Source organism: Dama dama, chromosome 1 (assembly GCF_033118175.1).
Source record: "Dama dama isolate Ldn47 chromosome 1, ASM3311817v1, whole genome shotgun sequence".
NCBI lineage: Eukaryota > Metazoa > Chordata > Mammalia > Artiodactyla > Cervidae > Dama > Dama dama.
In genome coordinates, this window is record NC_083681.1 from 81,378,247 (window position 1) to 81,403,700 (window position 25,454).

Below are 25,454 nucleotides of genomic sequence, written 5' to 3' on the forward strand. Positions count from 1 at the left end.
ATATTTTCCATCCGAGGTTGGCTGAATCCACAGAACCCAAGGATATGGAAGGCTGACTGTACATACAGTACTTGAAGAGGAAACCTCACATTAAAGTGTCACGCGCTCCCTTTCCTCCCACCCCCAGCAGCTGGAGGATCAGACTTGCCTGCGGAGGTTAATCAGGGAGAGCACATATCTCTTCTTCACCGAAGGGAACTCTGCCATGCCCAGGGCCAGCTCTTCGGAGCTGGCAGAGACCCAGACCCCATGCAGGCCCAGGGCTCCCCAAATCTCAGGCATCTTTACGCCATCTCCGCAGCTTAGGTATCTTGTATCCTGCTTTCCTGAACATATTCCTTTGAATTAGCTGATTTTAACTTCAATAAGTGTATTTATAACAGAAACTTTATATCACTATTGGAAATGGAAACTCCACGTCAGCAGCCAGAAATAGAATGTAACTGTAAAAATAAATCCAACTGGAATCAAAGCAGTCTTATTTGATTCTATCTAGAGATTCCTGTCTGCTTTGGGCTCTGGGCCTGCGGGCCCAGCGGACAGCTATCTCCATCGAGAGGGAAGAGGAGTAACTGTCCAGGGATGCCAGTGTCAAACTGTAACCACCTTGCTGACTTATCCAAAAAGAGGCCAAATCATTGAAAAGGCATGAGGGGACTCAGCGTTCTTGTTTCTTTAAGTGTTTTTATTTATTTGCCTTTAGCTGGGCTGGGTCTCTGCCGCTGTGTCCAGGCTTTCTCTAGTGGCAGCGAGTGGGATACTCTCCCCTACGATGCCCAGGGCTTCTCCTGTGATGGCTCTCGGGCTCAGGAGTGCGGGCTCAGGAGTCCTGGTCCAAGGACTTAACTGCCCCTCAGCATGTGGAATCTTCTCGTACCAGGCATCGAACCCGTGACCCCTGCATTGGCAGGCAGATTCTTAACGACTGGACCACCAACCAAGTCCTGACCCAGTGTTGTTTAAAGCCCAAGTCACAACCGGCAGAGGACCGTTCGGTGGACAGCAAGTGAACATAGCCGGCCCAACACCGCCTTTGGGGGAAGTGGTGCCCTCCCCTCATTTAGCCAGACGGAAAGTGGGTGTTGTTGCCTCATGTCCAAGCAATGGGGACCCCGAGACTGAACTGAAGGTGTCCAGACTCCAGGGCCTTCACCTGGAGAAGGGGGGCGTGACCGGCTGTGTCTGTCTTCTCTTTCCAGAGATGGAGCAGAAGGCGGGGAAGCCCTCTGAGGACGGGGCCACTGTCCCCCCAGCCGCGGAGGCCCCGGAGGCCGCGGGAGGCGGCGGCTCTGCGGAGGAGGCGGCCGCAGGCCCCGCCGAGAGCGCCGCCAGAGCGGGCGATCAGGAGCGGGCCCCGGCCGAGGACGGCGTTCCCGCTGAATGCCAGGCAGACGGGCTGGGTGAGGTCAAGGCGGAATCCCAAGGGGAGGCTGGCCTTCAGCAGGAAGACAGGGGGCAGGGAGAGACCACCGCGGCCCCTGGGAAGACCGACAGGAGCGACCAGACCCACTCTGAGCCCGCGGGGGCGCAGAGAGAAGGGGAGACCGCGTCGGCCTCTGAGAAGCCGAGGGCTGACGAGAAAGAGGCCAGGCCTGGGTCTAGGGAGAGCGTCGACGCGAGCGGAGAGGCCCAGGCCGAGCTGAAGCACGCTTCCGCGGCGCAGGAGGCCGAGGCTGGAGGCAGGGAGGCCGAAGGGAAGGGCGAGGCCGCCGCGGCCCCTCAGGAGGCGGGCGGCAAGGCGGAGAAGCCCCAGGCCGCAGCCCAGGAGGAAGCCGGCGCTCCAGCGGCCCAGCCGGACTCTCCGAAGACGGCCGCCGGGGCGGAGGAGGCCACGCCCGAGCCACAGGAGGAGGAGGCGACGGAGGGGGTGGTGAGTGCGGAAGCGGGGAGGAGGGCGGGGGCCCCACGGCGGCCCAGAGTCGCCCCCAGAGCCCCCGGGCCGCTTTATTCCTCCGGGAAAGTCTCAGAGCCTGGGTGGGAGGCGGGGGGCCGGGGGAGCCGCGCTCTGGCCCCGGGCTGCCTTCCAGATCTTTCTGAAGCTCGCAGAGCCTCGGGCAGGCACGAGCCCACCCAGCGCGTACCTTCCAGGAGCCGGGAGGCCCCGCTGACGAGCAGGACGAGGGTGCAGGGGCCGAGGCCGAGGACGGGGCGGGGGGGCCTCCCAGCTCCCCGGAGGTATGGCCCGAGAGCCCCACGGAGGAGGGCGGCAGCGCCAGCCCAGGTGAGGGGGCGCCCCGGGGGGTGTGGGGGGCGTCCGGGGCGTGCGGGGCGGGGAGCGTCCGGGGGAGGGGGCCAGGACCCCACTTGCTTCAGGGCCCACCCAAGGGCGTGGGGGGCATGGGGGGCCAGGACCCCACCTGCTTCAGGCCCCCCGGGGGGTGTGGGGGGGCGCACCACGATTGCCCTGCTTCCCTCCCTCCTGTTCCTCTCCCTCAGAGGGGCTGAGCCCAGACACCGCGGCTTCTGAAGAGCCAGGTCCTTCAGCCAGGTAATGTCCAACGCTGGAGCCCCGGCTCCCCCCCAGCCATCACCACCTGCTCCCTTCAGAGCCTGCTGTCCCCTGAGACTGGGCCTCCAGCGTCTGGGCTCCGGATATGCCAGAATATTGCTGCCCCCTAGCTCAGGGCAGAGCCGGGGAAAGGAGAAGCGCTGGAGTGGGGAGCAATGGGTGGTGGGGCCTCCCTGGTTGGCCCCCCCCCCCACCCAGTGCTGAAGGAGCCTCCTCCCCAGCACCCCCAGGACTCTCCATGGGAGCCCCCAGCCTTGTCTGTCCCCGAAGTCTCAGCATCACCGGTCGGGCGCGAGCAGAAAGCCTGCGTTTGGACAGCGACGCTGCCTGTTGCTGTGTTGGTCGCTAGGCTGGTCGTGTCTGACTCTTTGGGACCCCATGGACCCTAGTCCACCAGGCTCCTCTGTTCATGGGATTTCCCAGGCAAAAACACTGGAGAGGGTTTGCCATCTCCTCCTCCAGGGGCTCTTCCTGACCCAGGGATGGCACTCGAGTCTCCTGCCTTAGCAGACAGATTTTTTTTTTTTTTTTTTTTTTTTTTTACCACTGAGCCACCAGGGAAGCCCCGGCTGTGTGACTGTGGCTACATCACTTCCCGCTCCTCCCCTGGGAAGTGGGCACGGTCAGGGTACCTGCCTCATAGGCTTCTTGTGAGGCTCAAATGACGTTTGTGTATAAAGCACTCAGCTTGACTCCTGATGCCTGAAAGGTGCTGGATGACACGAGAGCCTTCCTCTTGCCAGGGCACAAATTTTGTTGTTAGAAGCTGCTGCTGCTGCTAAGTCGCTTCAGTCGTGTCCGACTCTGTGCAGCCCCATAGACGGCAGCCCACTAGCCTTCTCTGTCCCTGGGATTCTCCAGGCAAGAACACTGGAGTGGGTTGCCATTTCCTTCCCCAATGCATGAAAGTGAAAAGTGAAAGTGAAGTTACTCAGTCGTGCCCGAGTCTTAGCGACCCCATGGACTGCAGCCCACCAGGCTCCTCCATCCATGGGATTTTCCAGGCAAGAGCACTGGAGTGGGGTGCCATTGCCTTCTCCAGTCATTAGAAGAGTCTTCCTTTATTTCGAGCTGAAAGTCACCTCCATGTGACCTTCTTAGGGAAAGGTACCTGATGAGCGTTCACATTCCCCTTCTTACAGAGCCTTAGACCCACCTTGCCAGGTACCTATTCCCATTATACAGACAAGCAAGCTGAGGCTCAGAGAGGTGACATGACAGTCCCAAGCTGTTGTTCAGTCACTAAGTCATACCTGATTCTTTGCGACCCCATGAACCGCAGCACTCCAGGCCTCCCTGTCCTTCACCAACTCCTGGAGTTTTCTCAAACTCATGTCCATTGAGTCAGTGATGCCATCCAACCATGTCATCCTCTGTCATCCCCTTCTCCTCCCGCCTTCAATCTTTCCCAGCATCAGGGTCTTTTCAATAGTCAGTTCTTCCCATCAGGTGGCCAAAGCATTGGAGTTTCAACTTCAGCATCAGTCCCTCCAAAGACTATTTAGGGTTGGTTTCCTTTAGGACCGACTGGTTTGACACTCCCAAGATTACATGGCAAATAAGAGGCCTAGGCAGGATTCGAACTCAGGTCGACCTCAGATGTGCCCTAGTTCTGACCTAGGCAGTCCGACTGAACCTGTCTTCCTTCTCAGCGCCTCCCAGGGCTGGGCCCGAAGGCACGTATGTGAGGTGGGCCGAAGCTCGGTAGCCTCTTGGGCGGTAGGGACCACTGCCCAGCCAGCCTCCTCCCTGTAGGGGCGGGTTCCAGCCCTTCTCACGCTCCTCTGAACGTTTCCAAGCAGTGACTCTTCGCCCAGTGATGTGCCCCAGAGCCCCAAGGAGGCCCCTCCGCCAGAGGAGAAGAAGAAAGAGAAGGCACCAGAGCGCAGGGTGTCCGCCCCTACCCGGCCCCGTGGACCCCGAGCTCAGAACCGCAAGGCCATCGTGGACAAGTTTGGGGGGTAGGATTCGGGCGAGGGGCTGGCGGGGCGGAATTGGTGGGAGGATGGGCTGGGGGAGAAACAGCCCGAGCCCCAGAGGGACATCTGATGCCCTCCCTACCCGGGGAGGACTGCCGTCTGATGGACCCCGCCCCCCCGGGAGGACTGCCGTCCGATGGGAGTCCCCCCCACACACCGGGAGGACTGCCGTCTGATGGACCCCCGCCCCGCCCCGGCGCGCAGGGCGGCCGCGGGCCCCACGGCGCTGTTCCGGAACACCAAGGCGGCCGGCGCGGCGGTGGGTGGCGTTCGCAACATGCTGCTGGAGTGGTGCCGCGCCATGACCAGGAGCTACGAGGTGCGCGCGGCGGGGACGGCGGCCAGGCCGGGGGTCCGGGGGGCCGGGACGGCGGCCGTGCCGGGGTGGGGGCGGGGTGTCCGACGGGGCGAGGCGCAGGCCCCTGATGCGGCTCCCGCCCCCGCAGCACGTGGACATCCAGAACTTCTCCTCGAGCTGGGGCAGCGGCATGGCCTTCTGCGCGCTCATCCACAAGTTCTTCCCCGACGCCTTCGACTACGCGGCGCTGGACCCCGCGCAGCGCCGCCACAACTTCACGCTGGCCTTCTCCACCGCAGAGTAAGCCGGGCGGGGGCCGCCGAGCGGCGGGGACTGGGGCCGGGGCTCCGGGAGGGCGGGTCAGGCCGAGCCCGTGGCCACACCTCCTTGAATCCGACAGGTGCTTCTCGGATGCGGGGAACTGGCTTGAGGACGGGGTAGTGGGCGAAACCCACAAAATCCCCTCTGTCCATGACGCCTATTCTATTTTATAGTATTTTATTTTTTGGCCGTGCCCCGCGGCATGTTCTTCAACCAGGGACCAAACCTTCACTCTTGGCATTGGAAGCACAGAGTCTAAATCACTGGCCCACCAGGAAACTCCCGTGACTCACATTCTAAAGAGACAGATAGCAAATACACATACATGCAGAATAAACTATGAGGAGACAGGCAGGGAACATGCAGGCGGGTGAGAGACAAAGGAGGGGAAGACTGGGAGTTTGCGATAGGGACTCCCTATCACAGTGCCTAACCCGTGGCAAACATTTCAAATAAACAAGAATCTTAGCTGCTGTTCTATACTAAAATGAATGATATCACAATTGTTATGTATTTTTAAAATTTACTTATTTTTGGCTGCACGGACTTTCTCCAGTTGCGATGAGCAGGGTTTCCTCTTCCTCATGTAGTGCCCAGGCTTCTCTTGTCCAGGCTCTAGGCTCTTGGGCTTCAGCAGTGTGGCTGGCCCACAGACTTAGTTGCCCCGAGGCATGTGGAATCACCCCAGACCAGGGACTGACCCCATGGTCCCTGCACTGACAGGCGGATTCCCAATCACAGGACTGCCAGGGGAGCCCCTGTGATGATCCTTGTTATTCGATATGGGACCCGGAGGGAGATTTATTATTGCTGAGGTTCGAACAGCTGGGTGCCAGGACTAGACAGGCAGGAGGGGCGTGAGGAGCAGCGGAGCCCAGGGAAAACCCCGAGAGGCGAACACAAGGCTGCCGGGTGGTGGGGAGCGGAGGCACCCTCCCCACCAAAGCCCCAAAGCCGGACTCGGCCAAAGGCTTCCACCTCTTCCCCGGGGAGGCCGGCCGGTCCCCCAATGGCCTTGAGGCTCCCAGGGGGCTCATCCTGGGCCACTCTTCCTTTCCTGCCTGGGGGAGGCTTCTGGGCCACCTGGTCTGGGCAGAGGGTGTTGTCCACAAGGACAGCTCTGGGGCCTAGGAAGGGACTGCTGAGGGCGCTTCTGAAGGCCCGGAGGAGGGAACAAGTCCCTGGGGATGCTGGCAGCGTCTTGGTCCGGGAGGCTGAGCCCTCTGATCGATTGCAGGCTTGGCCACCAACCCGCGGGGAAGCCCGGGGCAGCCACCCTCCCCTCTCTGGGTCTGCGTGTCCCCACAGGCAAAAATACTGACTGGTGCTTTTCAAATGGGTCCCCCACCCCACCAGCAGCTTCCTCAAACAAAACAGTAAGTGGATGCCCAACACAGAACACAGATTTAAGGGCGGCCTTTTTAGGCTGGGAGGGGCTCCCGGGGCACCCCAGGTCAGTCCAACCCCCTTCCTAAGATGGTCCTGAAGCACGTCTCCCGGCCCTCAGGCACTGAGGAGCCCATCTGAAAACTCCCAGACTTGGTGCTGCAGAAGGGCTTCCCAGGTGGCTCAGTGATCTAAAAAAACCCGCCTGCCAGTGCAGGAGACGCCAAGAGACCCGGGTTCAATTCCTGGGTTGGGAAGATCTCCTGGAGGTGGTGGTTTAGTCTCTAAGTCGTGTCCGACTCCTGAGACCCATGGACTGTAGCCCGCCAGGCTCCTCTGTCCATGGGATTCTCCAGGCAAGAGTACTGGAGTGGGTTGTGGTTTCCTTCTCCAGGGGATCTTCCCGACCCAGGGATTGAATCTGGGTCTCCTGCACTGCAGACAGATTCCTTACCAAAATGGCAACCCACTGCATTATTCTTGCCTGGAGAATCCCATGGACAGAGGAGCCTGGTGGGCTACAATCCATGGGGTCACAAGGAGTCGGACACAACTGAGCACGCACGCGTGCATGCGGAGTTGGTGCTCTGGAAGGTCCCTTCGGTTTCACTTTATCCTGCCGTGGGCTGGGGGTAGTGCCCTGGGCTGGTGGTCGGGGTGAAGGAGTTGGGAGCCCTGTGTCCTGCTCTGAGCTCAGAGCACCTTTAAGGGCCATGACAAGCCATGGGAACCAAGCGTGATCAGATGCCAGGCGTCCTGCTAAGCGCTTCTCTTGGATCGTCCGATTTGACGGTCACAACGATGTGTGTGTGGCTGCAGCAGGGAGTTATGGGAGGCTGGTGCAGGAGGGTGTGGCCGACCCGGCCCTGGAAAGGGAAACCACCGGCCGGGACTGCGAGCTCTCGGTCACCATCAGAAGGGCGTATGGCTGGGCCCTGACAGGCGTCCCTGGCCTCTGGGCCACGGGTCACTGTCCTCCTGCAGCTGCCAGGCTGTGTGCGTGTGGCCATGCTGTGAGGTGTGCGGGATCTTAGTTCTCTGACCACGGGAGACCGGGGGTCACACGTGCACCCCCGCGCTGGGAGCTCCAAGCCCTGACCGCTGGACCACCCAGAAAGTCCCCCTGCCTCGCTCTCTGACCCTCGGCAGCTGACGGAACCTCTCCTAGGGCTGGGTGTGCAGACGATGTGTGCAAAGTAAGGGGCCCGGCCACAGCTGGCTCCCTTCTAGAAGGCTTCTCTGACTCCTCTGGAACAGTCCCGCCCTGGCTCCCCAAGCCCAGGCTCTTCCGAGTGGAAACCGCACCCGGACCCAGAGCCGGGAGCCGACAGCAGGCGTTGGTGGCGGGGAGCTCGTCCTGTTCCTCGAAGCCCCTCAGTCTGCGCTCCTCGCCTGCGCCCAGGCCCGTCTGGCTTGGCTGTCGGTCCAGCTGACTCAGCCCTGAGAGGACTCCCGCCAGGACATGATGGCCCCTCCTGCCAGCACCCGGGCGGCCTGCTGGGACCCAGCTTCAGGGCTGGGATGCCAGGCGCGTCAGACAGGCCCACGGTGGAGTCCCCACTGTGCCGCTCGCTTTGGGCAAACCACCAAGGTGCTGCGAGTCTCGGCTCCCCTTCTGCCGGCTGAACACAGAGGAGTGGAGGAAACGAGACCAGTCGAGAGAAGGCATTTGGAGCTCCCTGCCGGCCCAGGGGTTCGGACTCCAGGCTTTGCCCTGGGCTGGGCTGGCTCAGTCCCTGAGTTGGGGAGCTGAGATCCTGTAAGCTGTGCAGAGCGGCAAAAAAAAAAAAAAAGAAGGGTAGAGAGAAACACTTGATAAGCCTCCTGGCATGTGGTGGCAAGGTCCCGACAATGCTCAGATCAGATGGTCGGCCTCGGCGAAGCCAGGAGTAGCCTGTGCTCCCAAAGAGCAGCTGGGAAGTTAGAGAAACAGGACTTGCTGCTAAGTTCATGCAGTTGCTCAAGCACTGCTGCCTCAGGACGTTTGCACCTGCTGTTTTCTCTGCCTGGAACCCCCTTCCTGCAAATATGTACCCGATTTACTCTCTTTAGGAGAACTTTCCTGAGCTTAAAAGTCCTCTTAAGAGAACTTTTCCTATTAAAAACCTCTTTGAGGAACTCCAGGCTTCCCTGGTGGCTCAGATGCTAAACAGTCTGCCTGCAGTGTTGGAGACCCGGGTTTGATACCTGGATCAGGAAGATCCCCTGGAGGAGGAAATGGCAACCGACTCCAGTGTTCTTGTCTGGAAAATCCCAGGGATGGAGGAGCCTGGTCAGCTATAGCTCATGGGTTGCAAAGAGTCGGACATGACTGAGTGACTTGTCTCTTTCTCTCTCTCTCTTTTCCGGGAACTCCCTAGGGGTCCAGTGGTTAGGACTCTGCACTCTCATTGCCGAGGGCCCAGGTTCAATCCCTGATGGGGGAACTAAGATCCCAGAAGCTGCGAGGCACTGACAATAAATAAGTAAATGCCATCACCAACATAATATTACAAAAGCAAACCCCCTTGAACACAGAAACATGTCCTGTCCTTCCCTGCCTTCTTTTTCTCTGTAGTATCTCTCATCCTCTGATGTACCATCAATTTCTATTTGACGACTGCCTGTTTTCTGCCACAAGAACGTTGATGAGGATGGGGGATTCTTATTTTGTTCAGTGTTGAACTCCCCAGAAGAACGCCTAGCACGCGGCGCCCCTCAGCACACACAGAGCCTGTAGAAACTGGAGGAGTTGAGGCTGCACGCCCACACTCCAGCCGGGATTAGGGGTCTGTGCTTTTAACTCTTCCTGCGGGGCCTGTCCTTCTGGATGACGGACACGGGCGCACATAGAAGGGTGGTTCACGCAGAACCCCAGACCAGAGGGTCGCGCTCCCACGTGCAGACACGTGGGGCAGTGAAAACACGGCTCTGGAGTCAAGCCACGCTGAGTCTGAGTCTTGACTCTGCAGGACCGCAGCTGTCTCATCTGTACAGTGGATGGTTGCGCCAGACGAAGTCCCAGCGCTGCTGCACGCAGTCCTTCGGGCTTCATCCTCGGGGGGGCTGCCCCACCCCGCCCCTTAGCCCCCCACCTCTCACCCGGCCCCCTCTGCCCCTCAGGAAACTGGCCGACTGTGCCCAGCTGCTGGAGGTGGACGACATGGTGCGGCTGGCGGTGCCCGACTCCAAGTGCGTCTACACCTACCTCCAGGAGCTGTACCGCAGCCTCGTGCAGAAGGGGCTGGTCAAGACCAAGAAGAAATGAGGGGCTGGCCAGTGCTGGCCCGGAGGCGCCCTTCAGCTCCACGGAGGCGGCGGGGCTGGGCAGGCGGCCCCAGTCTTAACTGCATTAAAGGCTGTTTTGTAAAACCCCGTCTGGCTCCTCGGGGCTCCCTCCCTACCCCGACGGGAGCCTCTCTCGCTCTGGGATAAGCAGCCCCGGCCTCCCACTTTCCTCACCTGATGTGATTTTCTCAACAACCGTGACAGGCATCTGGGACAGGAGTGTGCTGGGTCTCGTCGCCAAGAAGGTGTGTGTCCCTGGGCCACTGAGCGAAGCTCTCTGAGCTTCAGTTCACCATCTGAACGGGGATAATAGCGGCTCAGAATCCCGCAGGTGCTGTGAGGGTTAAATGGGATCACGTAGACAGTATCACCGGCTCAGTGGTCATGATTTTGAGCAAACTCTGGGAGACAGTGGGGGACAGAGGAGCCTGGCGTGCTGCAGTCCACGGGGTCAAAGAGAGTCAGACACGACTTAGCAGTCTAGCGACTAACAACGGATGACAACAGAGGACAAAAGGCCTCGCCTGGGGCCTGCCACACAAACGTTCTCTAAGCGGTGGCCCAAAGCAACGACATCCTCACGTTTCCAGCCACGGGGGCGGGGGGGGGGGGGGCACTTGGCCACAGCTTTTTCCCTCTCTCCACACTTCTAGATTAGGGAGTTCCAGGACAGGGACTGCTGTAGAAGATTCTCTAGAACTCCCACTCAAACTAGGCTCGTGGGACCTGGAGGTGATGTCTTTGACTCAAAGATACTCCACGTTCTGTCTCTGAAAAGCCCATGGTTTGGGGATTTCCCTGGCAGTCCAGTAGTTAAGACTCCACACTTCCACTGCAGGGGGGCACGCATTCAATCCCGAGTCAGGGAGCTAAGATCCTGCATGCTGTGTGGTGAGGCCCAAAAAATGGGAAAAAAAAAAAAAAAGCCAGTGGTTTTAGAACCACCGCACCCAGAAGCTCCTCCCTTGTGCTCAGGTAATCCCTCAACGCTGGCTGAGGTTTTGACTGTTTTCCCACTGCTCACTAGAGATGAGCCCTAGAGCTGAGTACACTGCTGCAGCTGCTTAGGTATTTCTGTCGTGTCCAACTCTGTGCGACCTCGTGGACTGCAGCCCGCCAGGCTCCTCCGTCCATGGGATTCTCCAGGCAAGGATACTGGAGTGGGTCGCCATGCCCTCCTCCAGGGGGATCTTTCCGACTCAAGGATGGAGCCTGGATCTCCTGCCTTACAGGCAGATTCTTTACCGCTGAGCCACCGGGGAAGCCCAGAGCTGACTCTTAATTTCCTGCTAACAATCCTGTCTGGCTTTATCGGCTGTTGGGAGCATATGCGCTGATGAGAACGGCTCGTGAAAACACAGAAATGGAAACCCGCCCGCTTGGCACTGCGGCCAGAGGTGCGGACTCTGCCCAGATGAGCGGGGTGGACGTGGCAGCCCACCCGACGGCTGCGTTAGCCTTGGCTGCCTCCTGCCTGAACGGGGGCGTCACTCCTGTGGGGGGGTCGACGACCCCTCTGGCTGAGGGTGGCCGGGCCCCTCACAGCCAGCTTTCCCCACAGTGCTTGGGGGTCACACAAGGCTCCGCGCCCTGCGAGCCCTCCGTTGAGGCGGAAGCAAGCTAAACCCCAGCCTCCTCCGATGAGCCACTTGCCCCCTGAGTGAAGGCTCAGGTGGACCCTTGTGTTTAACGGCTGAGCAGACACACAGTCTCCACGGCTCCCCGTGGACTCAAGCTGGACGGGAAGCCCCTCCCGGCGTAAAGCCCTGAGAACCCGCCACCGAACGGGGACAGCAGTGGTTTAAGAACCAGGCAGGCAGGGCCCCCCTGGTGGCCCAGTGGTTAAGACTCCGCCTTGCAGTGCAAGGGACCCCCGTTCGATCCCCCGTCCGGGAAGACTCCACAGGCCGCGGGGCAACTAAGCCCACGTGCCGTAACTACCGAGCCCATGAGCTGCAGCTACTGAGTCCGTGTGCCTGCAGCCCGTGCTCGGCAAGAGAGGCCGTGCGATGGGAAGCCCGGGGCTGCGACTCGCGAGGAGCGCCCCCTTGCCGAGACTCCAGGAACTGCCACTAGCGTGTAGCTCCCCCTTGCGGACACTACAGGCACAGCCAAAAAACGAAACGCAGAAGTAAATCTTAAAAAAGAAAGCGAAAGACCGCACAGTCAGATTTCTGGGGTGGAGAGGAGAGTCTTCACTTTATGGGTCATCAGTGGAAACGGAAAGGTTTTGCACCTAAATCTATACCTGTCTATGATTAAACCGCTCCATCCCCAGAGCACGTGGTAAGAGGCCCTCCTCCCCCAGACCGCTCCTGTCATCCCACCTGAGCTGCCCCCCGCCCCCCGCAAGCAGGGCCCTGTGGGGGGCGGGGGTTCGGGTTGGCTGCTCATCCGGCTGGGAAGGTGGCTGAGTCTCTAAGATGGACCAGTCGGTGGGACCAGGAACCCCCATCCCAGAGCACTGGAGAGCTGGATTTCGAGTCTGCAAACGTAAATGCTTCTGGCTCCGGGGCAGAGAAAGGGGCTGGGGAAAGCATAGCTGTGGCCAGTGGGTCCACACTCATAACGGCAGTCCCCGCCCGCTACACACACACACACACACACACACACACAACCTAAGAAGGAAATCTTGGAAGGCACGAGCAGGTGCAAAATCGCCAAGGGGCTCTGGCTGCCCCCCCACCCCCCGTCCACGAGGGGCGTCCATCCGTCACACAGAAAGCGGCAGGGTCAGAAGCCGGGTTAGCAGGGCCGGTCCACTCCAAACTGGAGGGTGAATTCTTGGGCCGTCCGGTCAAACAGCTCTGGGTCCTGTATCAGCTGCTCTGCAAGCTCTAGCCGAACGGGCTCTCCCGGCTCCGGGTGATTCACCAGCACGTTGAGGGCCTCCAAGACTGGGGAGAGAAGTCGGATCAGGACATCAGGAGGGAGAGAAAAAACTCCTGGGAAGGGAGCGATGCTGCCCACTCCCAGATCCCCCCGACACCCCACACCAGCCCACATCTTAGGACGGCTCTGCGACCAAATCAGATGCCACTCTGTCGCGGATGACGCTGTCCAAAGCTCTCACGAGCAGTTGCCTCGGTGGTTTTCAACCTGTGTTCCACGGTGTCACAGAGGCTGTTCAACAACCCCCGTCGTGGGGGTCGGTGAGATCAACGCGGTTTCTGGGTTCTGTTCCCTTTTCAGCCAGAACCGCTCTGCTTTTGTTGCGTCTGACTCTGAGACCCCGAGGACTGCAACACGCAGGCGCCTCTGTCTTCCACTATCTCCTGGAGTTTGCTCAAATTCATGTCCGTGGAGGCGGTAATAGGATTCCAAAAATTTTTTATTTGTGGAAAAAAGGGTTCCGAGGCTCAAGACTGGAAACCACTCCTGCCCCGTGGCTCAAAATCTTTCACGGGTGACTTTGGGAGCCTGGCGAAGGCGGTGCCCCCCCCTTGTGCACGTCGGCATGCACACAAACATGGGTTTCTGGGTCAGAGCACGCTGCTCACCGAGGACCACACCTCCCCCTCTCCCCAGCCCTCTGCTTTCCAGGGTTAAGAACTCCCGAGCTGATCCAGAGGTGGGATTTTTTTTAAAGTATTTATTTGGCTTCTCTGGGTCTTCGTTATGGATCTTTAGTTGCGGCCTGTGGGATCTAGTCCCCTGACCAGGGATCAAATCTAGGCCCCCTGCGTGGGGAGTGTAGCGTGTTAGCCACTGGACCACCAGGGAAGTCCCGACACAGGACTGATCACACACTGATCACGTCCGCAGTCTAGGCCCACAGTGCCCGACATGTAGCTGCCAGCCATGTGTGGTCATCTCAATTTAAGTTAATTGAAATTCACGACAATTAGGAATGCAGTTCACGGTCACAACAGCCACACTTCAAGTGCCTGAAAGCTGCATGGGGCCAGTGTCTGTGGCATTGGACAGGGCCGCTATGGACCGACTCCATCAGTGAAGAAAGTTCTGCTGAGCCGCGCGGTTCAGAGCCGGCCGAGGGAGGCTTCCCATCCCAGCTCTGCTGTCTGCCCACTCGGGTGAGTGCTCACCTCTCACGCCTCAGTATCCCGATCTATTAAATGGGGCCAGTGAGAGCACTGTTTCAAGGGGCTTCTCAGGGGCACTGAATGAGGTCGGTGTGTTAGAAATGACTGATTTCCCTGGGTTAGAAAGTTTGGGTTCTCAGTGGTGCAGGGACGTATCTGAGACCAAGTCCTCAAGGGCCACCCAGCTCCACTTTTGTATTCCTGAATTATGATTAATCCATTATAATTTCAATTTGTCATCCATGGATGTATACAAAAAATACCATATGGAATAAAAAAGTGAATTTTTATGCTGGAGAGGGTGGGTAGAAGAGAAAACCCTCCTACACTGTTGGTGGGATGTGTAAATTGGTGCAGACACTATGGAAAATAGTATGAGGTTCCTTAAAAAACTAAAAGTAGAGTTGCCGAATGATCCAGCAATCACACTCTTGAGCAGATACCCAGAGAAAATGCTAATGCAAAAAGCTACGTGTACCCCAGTGTTGGCAGCAGCACTATTTACAATAGCCAAGACATGGGTGCAACCTAAATGTCCATCGACAGGGAAGTGGACAAAGAAGATGTGGTAGACAGGTACAGGGAAATATCAGTCAGCCATAAGAAAGAGTGAAAGGATGCCATCTGCAGCAACATACGGATGGACCTGGAGATTACCGTATGAAATGAAGGAAGTCAGGCAGAGAAGGACAAATACCATGTGATATCACTTACATGGGGGATCGTAAAAAGATACAAGTGAACTCATTACAGACCTGGGGGAAAGCAGGAGAGGAGGGTTACACTCGGAGTTTGAGGTGAGCGGATACAAACTACTGTAAGTAAAATACAGAAACAGCGGGCCCTGCTGTGTATCACAGGAGACTGTACTCAATACCTTATGATAAACGGCAGTGGGAAAGAATATGAGAAGCATACGCATGCATGTGTACACCGGGGTCCCTTTGGTGTGTACCATAAACGAACACAACACTGTAAGTGAGTCATAAAAGCAAAGTGAAGTCGCTCAGTCGTGTCTGACTCTTTGCAACCCCACGGACTGCAGCCCGCCAGGCTCCTCTGTCCATGGGGTTCTCCAGGCAAGAATACAGGAGTGGGTGGCCATTTCCTTCCCCCCAAATTAACCATACTTCAGTAAAAAAAAAAAAAAAAAGTGAACTAAAAAGAGCGTGTGAATCTTAGCGCAGTGTCAGAGTACCTAATGAAGTGATGTACTTATCGTCATTAGGCCCGCCCCTTCATCTGTCTTTATAGCATCGGACCTTGCTTCCATCACCAGTCACATCTACAGCTGGGTGTTGATTCTGCTTTGGCTCTGTCCCTTCATTCTTTCTGGAGTTATTTCTCCACTGATCTCCAGTAGCATATTGGGCACCTAACGACCTGGGGAGTTCATCTTTCAGGGTCCTATCTTTTTGCCTTTTCATCCTGTTCATGGGGTTCTCAAGGCAAGAATACTGAAGTGGTTTGCCATTCCCTTCTCCAGTGGACCACATTCTGTCAGACCTCTCCATCATGACCCGTCCGTCTTGGGTGGCCCCACACGGCATGTCTTAGTTTCATTGAGTTAGACAAGGGAATTCAGCAAATTCAGTCATTCAATCGTGTCCGACTCTTTGCAACCCCATGGACTGTAGCCCACCAGGCTCCTCTGTCCATGGAATTTTCCAAGCAAGGATACTGGAGTGGGTAGCCTTCCCCTTCTCCAGGGGATCTTCCCAACCCAGGGATCAAACCCGGGTCTCCCGCATTGCAGGCAGATTCTTTACCCTCTGAGCCCCCAGGGAAGCCCTAGTAGTTTTTTGCCTGGGAAATTCCACGGACAGAGGGGCCTGGAGGCTACAGTCCCTGTGGTCACAAAGGAGTCGACGTAACTTAGCGACTGAACAACAATAAACAGGAACGACCGACACGAAAGTGGTCCCGTGACTCCACCCCCCACCCCCGTTCAGCCCGGGCCCCCGGCCAGGCACGACCCAGCCTCACCTTGGCAGATCCTGGTGCTGGCTTTCCAGTTCTTCTTGCTAATGATGGGCAGGCACACCCTCCCGTCCCTGTCCACGTTGGGGTGGTAGATCCTGGTGGTGAATTTCACCGTCGGGGGCTGGAACGGGTACTCCCTGGGGAAGCTGATGCACACGCTGAAGGCCTTGAGGTTGTAGGGTGGCCTCTCCTGTATGAGAGAGGGGTCATGCTCTGGGCCGAGGCACAGCTGCCCTCTTCCCCCAGGACCTGGGCCTGGTGTCCCCGCTCCCCGCCCCGCCCCAGGGCCCAGGTTTCCTCTGCTCCACTCCAAGGAAGGACCGTGAACGCAGACACAGATGGCCCCTGCATTCACTTAGCAACCGGGCTGTGGGTCAGTGGGGCCCTGGCCTGGGGCCTGCACGAGTCGGATCCTGGCTTCTGCTGTGCGCCCGAGGGCCGGCTGCCTCCCACCCCTAAGCCTCAGTTTCCTCGCTTGAAAAACGGGTACAGTTTGACTGGAGGTGTCCTCAGGACCTCCTTAGCTTCTTTTAATATGTCGGTAATTAACATCTTTCCAGTTTTATTGAAAAATAACTGATACACATCACTAAGCTTAAGGCGTCGAGCTTGATGGTTAGATTCACATATGCTGTCAAAGAATTACCAAAATAGGTTCAGCTGACACCCATCTTCTCACATAAAAAAATGAAGACAAAGAATAGGAAAAAACTTCTCCTTGTGATGAGAGCTTTCAGGCTTTTACTTTCTTGGCCATTTTTCTAGGACTCGCCTGGGGGCCCAGTGGTTAGGAATCCACCTGCCAGTGGAGGGGATGTAGGGTCGATCCCTGGTCCAGGAAGATCCCGTATGTCCCAGAGCAACTAAGCCCATGAAAGTGAAGTCGCTCAGTCGTGTCTGACTCTTTGTGACCCCATGGACTGTAGCCCACCAGGTTCCTCCATCTAGGGGATTTTCCAGGCAAGAGTACTGGAGTGGGTTGCCATTTGTTTCTCCAGAGGATCTTCCCGACCCAGGGATCGAACCTGGGTCTCCCGAATTGCAGGCAGACGCTTTACTAAGTTTACTAGTTTACTAAGTCAACTAAGCCCGTGCGCCACAAGTACTGAGTCTGTGCTCTAGAGCCCGGGAGCTGCAAATACCGAAGGCCCCTCGCCCTAGAGCCATGCTTCACGACAAGAGAAGCCACTGCAGTGAGAAGCCTGAACACGGCAACTGGAGAGTAGCCTCCGCTCGCTGCAACTAGGGAAAAGCCCTTGCAGCAACAGAGACCCAGCAAAGCCAAAAAAAGATAGTTAAGACGGTACATACTGTTATGGGGATTTTACCATCTTAAAACAGCAACAGTTCGGAACTGGAGTGCCTAAGCGTTGCCAGGAGCCAGCAGAAGACCCTCTAGACTTTAGCAACTGGAGGGCTTTCCTGGGATCCGCTCTGTGCTGCCTGCTGCTGAGGCTTGGCACGCATCAGCCCAGGCGTCACGCTGTAGGGGTTACGTGGACTTCCGGCCGCGTGGCTTCAGTGTGGATCCTGGCTCTGTCCCTCCACACCTGTGTGACCTTAGGCAAGCAGCTGAACATCTCTGTGCTTTCCCATACGGAAAGAATCACAGCCTTCTTCACATGGCTTGCGTGACGATTACATGAGTTAATTCACTTTTTTTTTTTTTTAAGGTAGTGAAGAGTGCACCCGCTTTCTTTCTTTTTTTTACTATTTATGTATTTGGCTGCCCCGAGTCTTAGTTGCAACATGTGGGATCTAGTTCCCTGACTAGGGATTGAACCCAGGCACCCTGCGCTGGGAGCAGAGTCTTAGCCGCCAGACCACCAGGGAAGTCCTGAGTTAATTCACGTTAGGGACCTGGAATATCAGGCATATGGCAAGGACTCCATATGTGTCAGCTATTGTGGTAAGTATTATGAGAACTCATGGTATTAGCATCGGGATTTCCAGATGAAACAAGTTCAGTGCATACAAGTAACCTGCCCAGGGTCGCAGCAGCCGTGCCTGGATGGAGACCCAGCACGGTTGACTGGACTGTTCCCCACGGGAGCAGTAACCCACACCCCTATCGGGGGGACCCAGGGACTCGGATGAGCCCAGCACAGCACACAGGGGCCTCCAGGCTGCTGCAAAAGCTCCAAACCCTTTCAGAACCTTCGTGACAGAGCAGGCAGGAGGATGACCGTCAGAATGCCATACGTGGGACTTCCCCGGTGGCCCAGGGGCTAAGACTCCGTGCTCCCAATGCAGGGGGCCCGGGTTCGATCCCTCGTCTGGGAATCAGATCCCACAGGCCGCGCTAAGACCCGGCACAGCCAAAGAAATGAAGTTTTTTAAAAAAGAATGATATACGCGAGTTCAGAGTCAAGGGTTTAAGAAATTTCCTCTTCCTGAGCAGAAGGCAGAAAGGAAGCTTCAGTGGTCACGGGTGTGTCTGAGCAAATGCTGGGCAGATAAAGAAAACGTGTTCTCGGTGATGTGAAGAGGCTGGGGCTGGGACACAGACCAAGACCATGGGTGCGGGCTCAGCGAAGGGGGGGCTCTAGGGCGCTGGGCTTCAGCAGTCGGGGCAGGTGGGCGCCAGCATTGTGGACCCGGGCTCTGGAACACAGGCTCAACAGAGTGGCACACGGGCTTGCTTGCTCCCGGGTATGTGGGATCTGCCCGGGTCAGGGATTGAACCCATGTCTCCTGCACTGGCAGGCGGATTCTTTACCTCTAAGTCAACAAGGAAGCCTTTTTGTGTTTGACGCTCTTTGTCTGCCGAAGCTTCCATGACGGGCTCAGTGCTTACTGCTTGAAGAAGGGGTCTCCCACCAAGTCCGAAAGCCTTTTAGCCTCTTCATCAATCGGCTTGGACCTCAGAAGCAATCAATGTAGAGAGAGACACCCCCTCTGCCAGTGATCACCTCCAGTGGAAAAAAAGAATCCTATGACTTCCCTGATGGGTCAGTAGCTAGGGCTCCACCTGCCAATGAAGGGGACGCGGGTTCGATGGCTGGTCCGGGAAGATCCCATATGCTGAGGGGTAGCTAAGGCGGTGTGCTGGTTATTGAGCCCGCGCTCTGAAACGAGAGGAGCCGCTCCAATGAGGAGCCTGGGCACCCCAGCTAGAGGGAGCCCCCGATCGCCGCAACTAGAGAGAGCCCGCGTGCAGCAATGGAGACCCGGTGCAGCCAAAATTAAAAATAATAATAAAGAAGGATTCTCCGGCAGGGAAAATCCTCGCCAGGTCTAGCCCTCCCTGCCGGGCCCCTGCCCTGAGTGGTGCGGTCCAGCAGCGCCTCCCCGCGGACACTCACCGGCAGCAGGAGCGCGTGCCACACCAGCACGTCGTCCTCCTCGCTGCGCAGGTTCCGCAGGTACTGGGGCAGCTGCTTCTGGAGTTCCTCCAGCTCCTGCAGGGGGCACAGAGCGGGCAGTCAGCCGGGTCTCCCCCGCCTCTGGCCCCTCCCCCGCCCCAGCAAGCCGTCCCGAGTGCCAAGCAGGACAGAGGCCGGCAGAGCGGGAGCCGGCATCCACTGCGCATTCAGAACCTGTCCGGCCCGGTGCTCAGGGCCTTAAGTGAATCACCGGATTCTTAGCTTCACCCCAGCTCCGTAGGCACCAGGCCGAGGGTGATGCAAATCAGCGGGTCTAAATACTGTAATGTGGGGTTAAACCTCGTAACGCTTCCCAGGTGGCTCAGCGGTAAAGAATCTGCCTTGTAATGCATAGGACACCAGTTTGATCCCTGGGTCGGGAAGACCCCACGGGGAAGGAAATGGCAAACTGCTCCAGTATTTTTTCCTGGAGAATCCCGTGGACCGAGGAGCCTGGCGGGCTACAGTCCACGGGGTTGCTCTCTGAGGAGCCTCTTCTCCAGAAACCAAGGTGCTTCCCGTCTGTCCTCTGGTTCTTTCCTAGGGAGCCATGACGCCCGGCCTCCCTTCTCCCCGCCGGCGAGCAGCATGGCGACGCGCCCTCATCGAGCTCGGGGCAGGGCGGGCGGCAGAGTCATCAGCCTGTCCCGGTCAGGCTGCCCCAGGGCAGGCCTGGGGAGGGGGCACCGCTCAGGCAGACGCGGCAGATGACAACGCCACACGCCAAGCAGAGAAACCAGAGGACAAGCGACGCTCGCCTTCCCAGGAAGGCGGCCCATCATCTGAGCATCCCCGAGTTCTCCCAACAGCGTCTTCTGTGGACACGTCACTGAGACACCGGCGCCCTCGAGAACGTCACTGGAGTGGTGGAAGAGACACGTGTGATTATGTGAATGAAGTGTGGACACACAGTAGGAGGGGAAAGTGAAAGGTGGTCGCTGAGTCATGAAAGATGCTGGGATTCTTGGCCTCCGGAGGAGACAAATTCAATCCCGGGCCTGTGACCAGGCTTGATTGCTCAGAGCTCTTGTGTCATAAAGTTTTATTAAAGCATAAAGAGATAAACAAAGCTTCTGAGATAGACATCAGAAGGGGGCAGAAAGAGTGCCGCCCTGCTAGTCTTCGGCAGCACGTTATACTCCTATCAGCAGGCTGTTAACTAGAGAAAGGAGATGTCTCAAAACTCAGAGTGGCACCAGGCCCCTCACCCACAGCATGCATTTTGAGATGACCTTGGCACCAGGGGAGTCATCCCGGGCCCTAAAGCGACTGACCTGAGTCTTGAAGAAAGACAGGTTTCCAAGTAAATACATAGTTTCATTAACATCGATGAGGAGAACAATGTATGAGCAAAACATACAGGTTTGTTGAGCTCTTATCGGTTCTGAGTCTTAAGCAGAACCAACTTGAAGAAAGAGTCCAGGGTAAATACATAGCTCATAACGTAGCTTAAGAAAAACATTTCCATAAGAAAATGCGTTGGTTAGCTCAAGGTTTGAGAAAAGTTAACTTCAGGTGGAGCCAGGGGGTGTCATGGCAACACAGAATTTTAAGAAAAACCTCCTTTTAAATTTGTATAAAGAAGGGGGAAAAAATCTCACACTTGTTTCCTCCTGCTGCTTAAGAGAGAGAAAAAATGCCTGACGCTTGCAGCCTGCTTCCTCCGTTTGGAGACCCCTGGCCTTCCTGCCTGTTACCCTCTCAAAAGGAGAAGAGAGGACAGGGGAGGGGAGCAGGAAAGCTTCACACGGGCAACACCGCGCCGGGCCCTGCAGTGTGAATAGGAGTCCGCCGTGCAGAGAGCTGGCGAAGCACCAGGGCGGAGGGCCCAGTTAGAGCAGGGGTGTACGGCATGTCCCGTTCAAAGTTCACAGTTGTTACGGGAAAAGGATTCCACGGTCAAGCACATTGGGAAACACTAGGCGGCTACACTGGGTTCTTTCCTGAAGGACTTTCCAAAGCCTTTAATGCTCTGTTGCACGTTGCCATTCTCCGAGATGTGTGCCCAAGTGTGCAGCACATCTCAAATTTAGTATTAGACCAAGGAATCCCGCTCTCCATTTTGGGGTGCTTTTTGTGGGACAACAGACCTTTTTAAAAATGTATTTTCTTATCTTTAAAAAAATTTTTTTAATTGAAGTATAGTTGCTGGGCAATATTATATGTTACGATAGAGTGATTCACAATTTCTAAAGGTTATACTCTCTCTATAGCTATTATAAAATGTTGGCTATATTCCCCATGCTGTACAGTATATATATCCTTGTGGTTTATCTTATACCTAATAGTTTGTACCTCTTACCCCCTACTCAATGCTGCCCCTCCCTTTTCCCTCTCCCCTGGGCAATAGACCTTAAAAAAAAAAAAAAGATAAAAAGACATTTAGGGAATTCTCCGGCTGTCCAGTGGTTAGGACTCCAGGCTTTCATGGAGTTTGATCCCTGGAGGGGGAACTAAGATCCTGTAAGCCACATGACAGCCAAAAACTAAATAAACGTGTTTAAAAAAAGACCTTCAAGGGCAGGTCATGTTTTCCTGGGACTCTGAAGGGGTGTAAATCAGAGGCTCTCAGCCGGGGGTTCCTTTATCTACCCGCCCCCAGCACTTCTGGCAATGTCTAGACCCATTTCTGGCTGCCACACGTGGAGGAGTGCTGCTCCCTACAGGGAGTGTGATAAACATCCTTCAGAAAATGATCCAGCCTCAAATATCAGTGGCTACAAAGTTGCAAAACTCTGGTATAAACAAAGGCGAAGAGAAAGGTCCCCAAAGACCTTCCACAGCTGGGGGAACCCTTCACACTGTGCCCCCCCAAACTTTCTCTGAGCCCCAAAGTACAAGCACGCCATTATTCCCTGTTTCTTATCTTTCTACACCCCACCTCTGTTCATGCCCACAGACGGCCCAGAGCCTATGACCCCTCACTGATCTGTTATCCCAAAGTAGAAGCATCTCCTGCTACCAATAACAGGATCGTCTGTGACTCCCGAGCAAGAAGGAAGCCCCATGCTGCACAGAAAAGCCCTGGAAGAGACATTTTCCCAACTTTACCAAAACTGGAGGAACTTGGACTTTACCTGTCATGCATGAGTTCTGTCAAGACTTTCGCAATGCCTGGGGATGTTGAAACCCACACTAGAACACAGCTGTTCCCCAAGGCCTGCTCAGAAATCATCTGACTCAGAGGAACAGAAAATGAAAGTAGAGAAGCCACTGAAAGAACCTCTGGGTTGGAGCCTCACCAACCCGGGCTCAAATCCCAGCCCACCATTCCCTACCGGGTGACCCAGGACAATCAAGTTAGTCTTTCTGAGCCTCAACTTCCCCATCTGTGAAATGGGGGCAGAGGACTCATCTCTCAGGGTTACTGAAATGACTGATGTAAACTCCCCGACAGTCAATGGTGCCGGGGAAACAAATACTGGCTCCCGGCTTTCCTGCTTAGTTGGAAAAACTCTGCCTCATTTTGCTGCCAACCTCCAGAGTTCAATCCTTCTGGGCTGAGCCTTCTCTGGGTGCCCCAGCCTGTGATCATTTTCTTCCCAGAGGCTGAGGGTAGCACCTCCTGTTCACCCTTCTCACGCCTGCACACAGGAGGGGCAATTCTGAGAGACTCAAAGCCTCAGGGGTATCAGACCCACTTCCCCAGAACTGCTCCACCCTCAGGGAGATTCTTTACCATCTGAGCCACCAGGGAATCCTCCCCCACCTTCCCCATCTAAGTCCAATCCCAGCCACACCCCAGTCCCCCAGATGCCTTGGGTTTTCCCTCCTGGGGAAAATCCCTCCCTCCCCATCCTTCCCGACCTCACTTCAAATTGTGTCCCTGATCAGAATGAAGATAAGACTTTTTTGGTTTTCTCTGCCTCCCCACTTCCTAGAGCAGGAACCAGCATGTGGGAGGCATTCAACAACATCTGTAGACCAGACGACTGCACACCATTTACTCCAGGTAACCTTCTGGGTTCGCCCTGGCAGCTTTTCTTCAGGAGAAAACCCTGAGAACTTTGCTCTCAACTCCTACTTAGCGTCCCATACTTCTTGGGCTTTTTGTTTTTGTTTTTGTTTTTTTTTGCAGGGGGCGGGGTCGCTGCACGACTTGGGGATCTTAGTCCCCGGACTAGGGATCCAACTGTGCCCCCTCCAGTGGAAGTCCTAACCGCTGGACCACCAGGGAAGTCCCCCTTCTCGGGGCTCTAATGTGGGCACCAAAGCACGGGGATCCTGGTTATCTCTGCTTAAAAGTCACCTGCACCACTGCCAACAAAGCGCCTGGCTCCAGGAAGAGGCCAGGGAACAACCCTTCCCGCACCTGAAAGTGAAGGCCGCTCAGTCGTGTCCGACTCTTTGCGACCCCATGGATATACAGTCCATGGAATTCTCCAGGCCAGAAGACTGGAGTTGGTAGCCCTTCCCTCCTCCAGGGGACCTTCCCAAGCTAGGAGTCGAACCCAGGTCTCCTGCATTGCTGGCCGATCCTTGCCCAGCTGAGCCACCAGGGAAGCCCCGCCCCGGGACGCACGTAACTGTCCCAAGTTTCTGGCAGGAGAAATGAAACTGAAACCAATGCTGGGGGAGGCGGCTCAGCACAGCTCAGGGGACCGGCGACACCCCCATCCATGTCCTCCCACCTCCCGAAACTGCAGACCCTCTCGCAGCCCCACTGATCCTCGGGGAGGGGGCAGGGACGCAGGGACTCAGCAGGCCCGGGTCCCCCAAACGCGCTCGGGGAGCAGAGGGCAGGATGCGGGGAACGGAGCCCGGGAAGGCGCGGGGAGCCGGGCGGGAGGGGTTACCTTCGCCACCCGCTTGCTCGCCGTCATCTTGGCACCGAGAGCTGGGCTCTGGGGGACGAGCCAGACTGGAGAGCGGCCCGCGGTCTCGGCGCGCCCCGCCCCGGGGCCGCGCCCCCAGGGGCCCCGCCCGCGCTCCGCTCCGCTCCGCCCTCCGGGGCCGGGCCACCGAGGAGCGGGGCTCGCCGGGGCCCCGATGGGCTCCGGAGCCCGGGAGCTCGAGCGTTTGCTTGTCCGGAGCCCGGCAGGCCTGGGAGCGCGCGGCATCGCGGGGCCCCGCGGTCGCGCTGTGCGGCGCGGGGCCCGGGCCCGCCCATCCGGGGTCTCCGGTAGCCCCGCCGCCCGAGGCCGCGCCGGGGGCTCCTCCCGTGTCTTCTGCCCGCTCTGCTCCAGACGCGCGCGCGCCCCGAGTAACATGCGATGCTCGCCGCGCGCGCAGCTCCCGGACCGGCCGCCTGGGGTCCCCACCTGCAGACCAGCGCCCCGAGCTCAGCCAGCGGATTCCCGGAGCCCGCCCTGGGCAAATCGTTAACCCTCTCTGGGCCCCGGGTCCCAACTCTACAAAGGGCTGGGAGACACCGGAGACAACGTCCGCCCCCAGGGCCACCGCCCTGGGAGCTTGGGGTCCCTTGTGCCGTCCGGCACTGGGTGGGGAGGCAAAGACGCCTCCCCAGGTGACCGCTGGGTGCAGGGCCCCGCGAGGGGCGCCCTCAGACGCATTCTCTAGCTTCGGGGGTCTGGTGGGCCTTCAGTCCTTCTCTGCTGCTGCTGCTAAGTCGCGTCAGTCGTGTCCGACTCTGTGCGACCCCATAGACGGCAGCCCACCAGGCTCCCCCGTCCCTGGGATTCTCCAGGCAAGAACACTGGAGCGGGTTGCCATTTCCTTCTCCAGTGCAAGAAAGTGAAAAGTGAAAGTGAAGTCGCTCAGTCCTGTCCGACTCGTAGCGACCCCGTGGACTGCAGCCCACCAGGCTCCTCCATCCATGGGATTTTCCAGGCAAGAGTACTGGAGTGGGGTGCCGTTGCCTTCTCTGTCAGTCCTTCTCTAGGTTTTGTATTTGGTAGTCATGTATGGATGTGAGAGTTGGACCATAACGAAAGCTGAGCGCTGAAGAACTGATGCTTTTAAACTGTGGTTTTGTAGAAGATTCCTGAAAGTCCCTTAGACTTCAAGGAGATCCAACCAGTCCATCCTAAAGGAAATCAGTCCTGGGTGTTCATTGGAAGGACTGATGCTGAAGCTGAAACTCCAATAGTTTGGCCACCTGATGAGAAGGATTGACTCATTTGAAAAGACCCTGATGCTGGGAAAGACTGAAGGCAGGAGGAGAAGGGGACGACAGAGGATGAGATGGTTGGATGGCATCACCGACTCAATGGACATGAGTTTGAGTAAACTCGGGGAGTTGGTGATAGACAGAGAGGCCTGGTGTGCTGCAGTCCACGGGGTCGCAGAGTCGGGCAGGACTGAGCGACTGAGCTGACTGACTGAAGTACCTCCTACCCTGCA

At 57.2% G+C, this 25,454-nt stretch overlaps 2 protein-coding genes across 4 annotated transcripts; one reads left to right on the forward strand and one right to left on the reverse strand.

Annotated features, from left to right (window-relative positions):
- Positions 1-1,201: 1,201 nt before the first annotated feature.
- On the forward strand, positions 1,202-9,780 carry SMTNL1 (smoothelin like 1). Its single transcript, XM_061167330.1, has 7 exons — positions 1,202-1,974; positions 2,040-2,221; positions 2,437-2,488; positions 4,312-4,470; positions 4,693-4,807; positions 4,935-5,086; positions 9,596-9,780. Exons 1-7 carry the CDS (start codon positions 1,202-1,204, stop codon positions 9,738-9,740), a joined length of 1,578 nt encoding a protein of 525 aa, XP_061023313.1. The 3' UTR covers positions 9,741-9,780.
- A 2,146-nt stretch (positions 9,781-11,926) lies between these two features.
- UBE2L6 (ubiquitin conjugating enzyme E2 L6) lies at positions 11,927-24,376 on the reverse strand. Of its 3 annotated transcripts, XM_061153970.1 has the most exons (4): positions 23,948-24,376; positions 19,092-19,187; positions 15,790-15,976; positions 11,927-12,657 (listed from the first exon to the last, which is right to left on the reverse strand). In XM_061153970.1, exons 1-4 carry the CDS (start codon positions 24,359-24,361, stop codon positions 12,506-12,508), a joined length of 849 nt encoding a protein of 282 aa, XP_061009953.1. In that variant the 5' UTR covers positions 24,362-24,376; the 3' UTR covers positions 11,927-12,505. The 3 variants fall into 3 exon arrangements, with proteins under 3 accessions (XP_061009953.1, XP_061009959.1, XP_061009965.1); XM_061153976.1 differs by lacking the exon at positions 19,092-19,187; XM_061153982.1 differs by lacking the exons at positions 19,092-19,187; positions 23,948-24,376 and adding an exon at positions 18,506-18,695.
- Between the last annotated feature and the right edge of the window lie 1,078 nt (positions 24,377-25,454).

Coding starts and splice junctions, on each gene's coding strand:
- SMTNL1 (XM_061167330.1), top strand. CDS start 1,202: ATGGAGCAGAAGGCGGGGAAGCCCTCTGAGGACGGGGCCACTGTCCCC. Junction 4,471..4,692: donor ATCGTGGACAAGTTTGGGGG/GTAGGATTCGGG, acceptor CCCGGCGCGCAG/GGCGGCCGCGGGCCCCACGG. Junction 5,087..9,595: donor CTGGCCTTCTCCACCGCAGA/GTAAGCCGGGCG, acceptor TCTGCCCCTCAG/GAAACTGGCCGACTGTGCCC.
- UBE2L6 (XM_061153970.1), bottom strand. CDS start 24,361: ATGTTACTCGGGGCGCGCGCGCGTCTGGAGCAGAGCGGGCAGAAGACA. Junction 15,977..19,091: donor GGCACGCGCTCCTGCTGCCG/GTGAGTGTCCGC, acceptor TCTCTCATACAG/GAGAGGCCACCCTACAACCT. Junction 12,658..15,789: donor CAGCACCAGGATCTGCCAAG/GTGAGGCTGGGT, acceptor TTCTCTCCCCAG/TCTTGGAGGCCCTCAACGTG.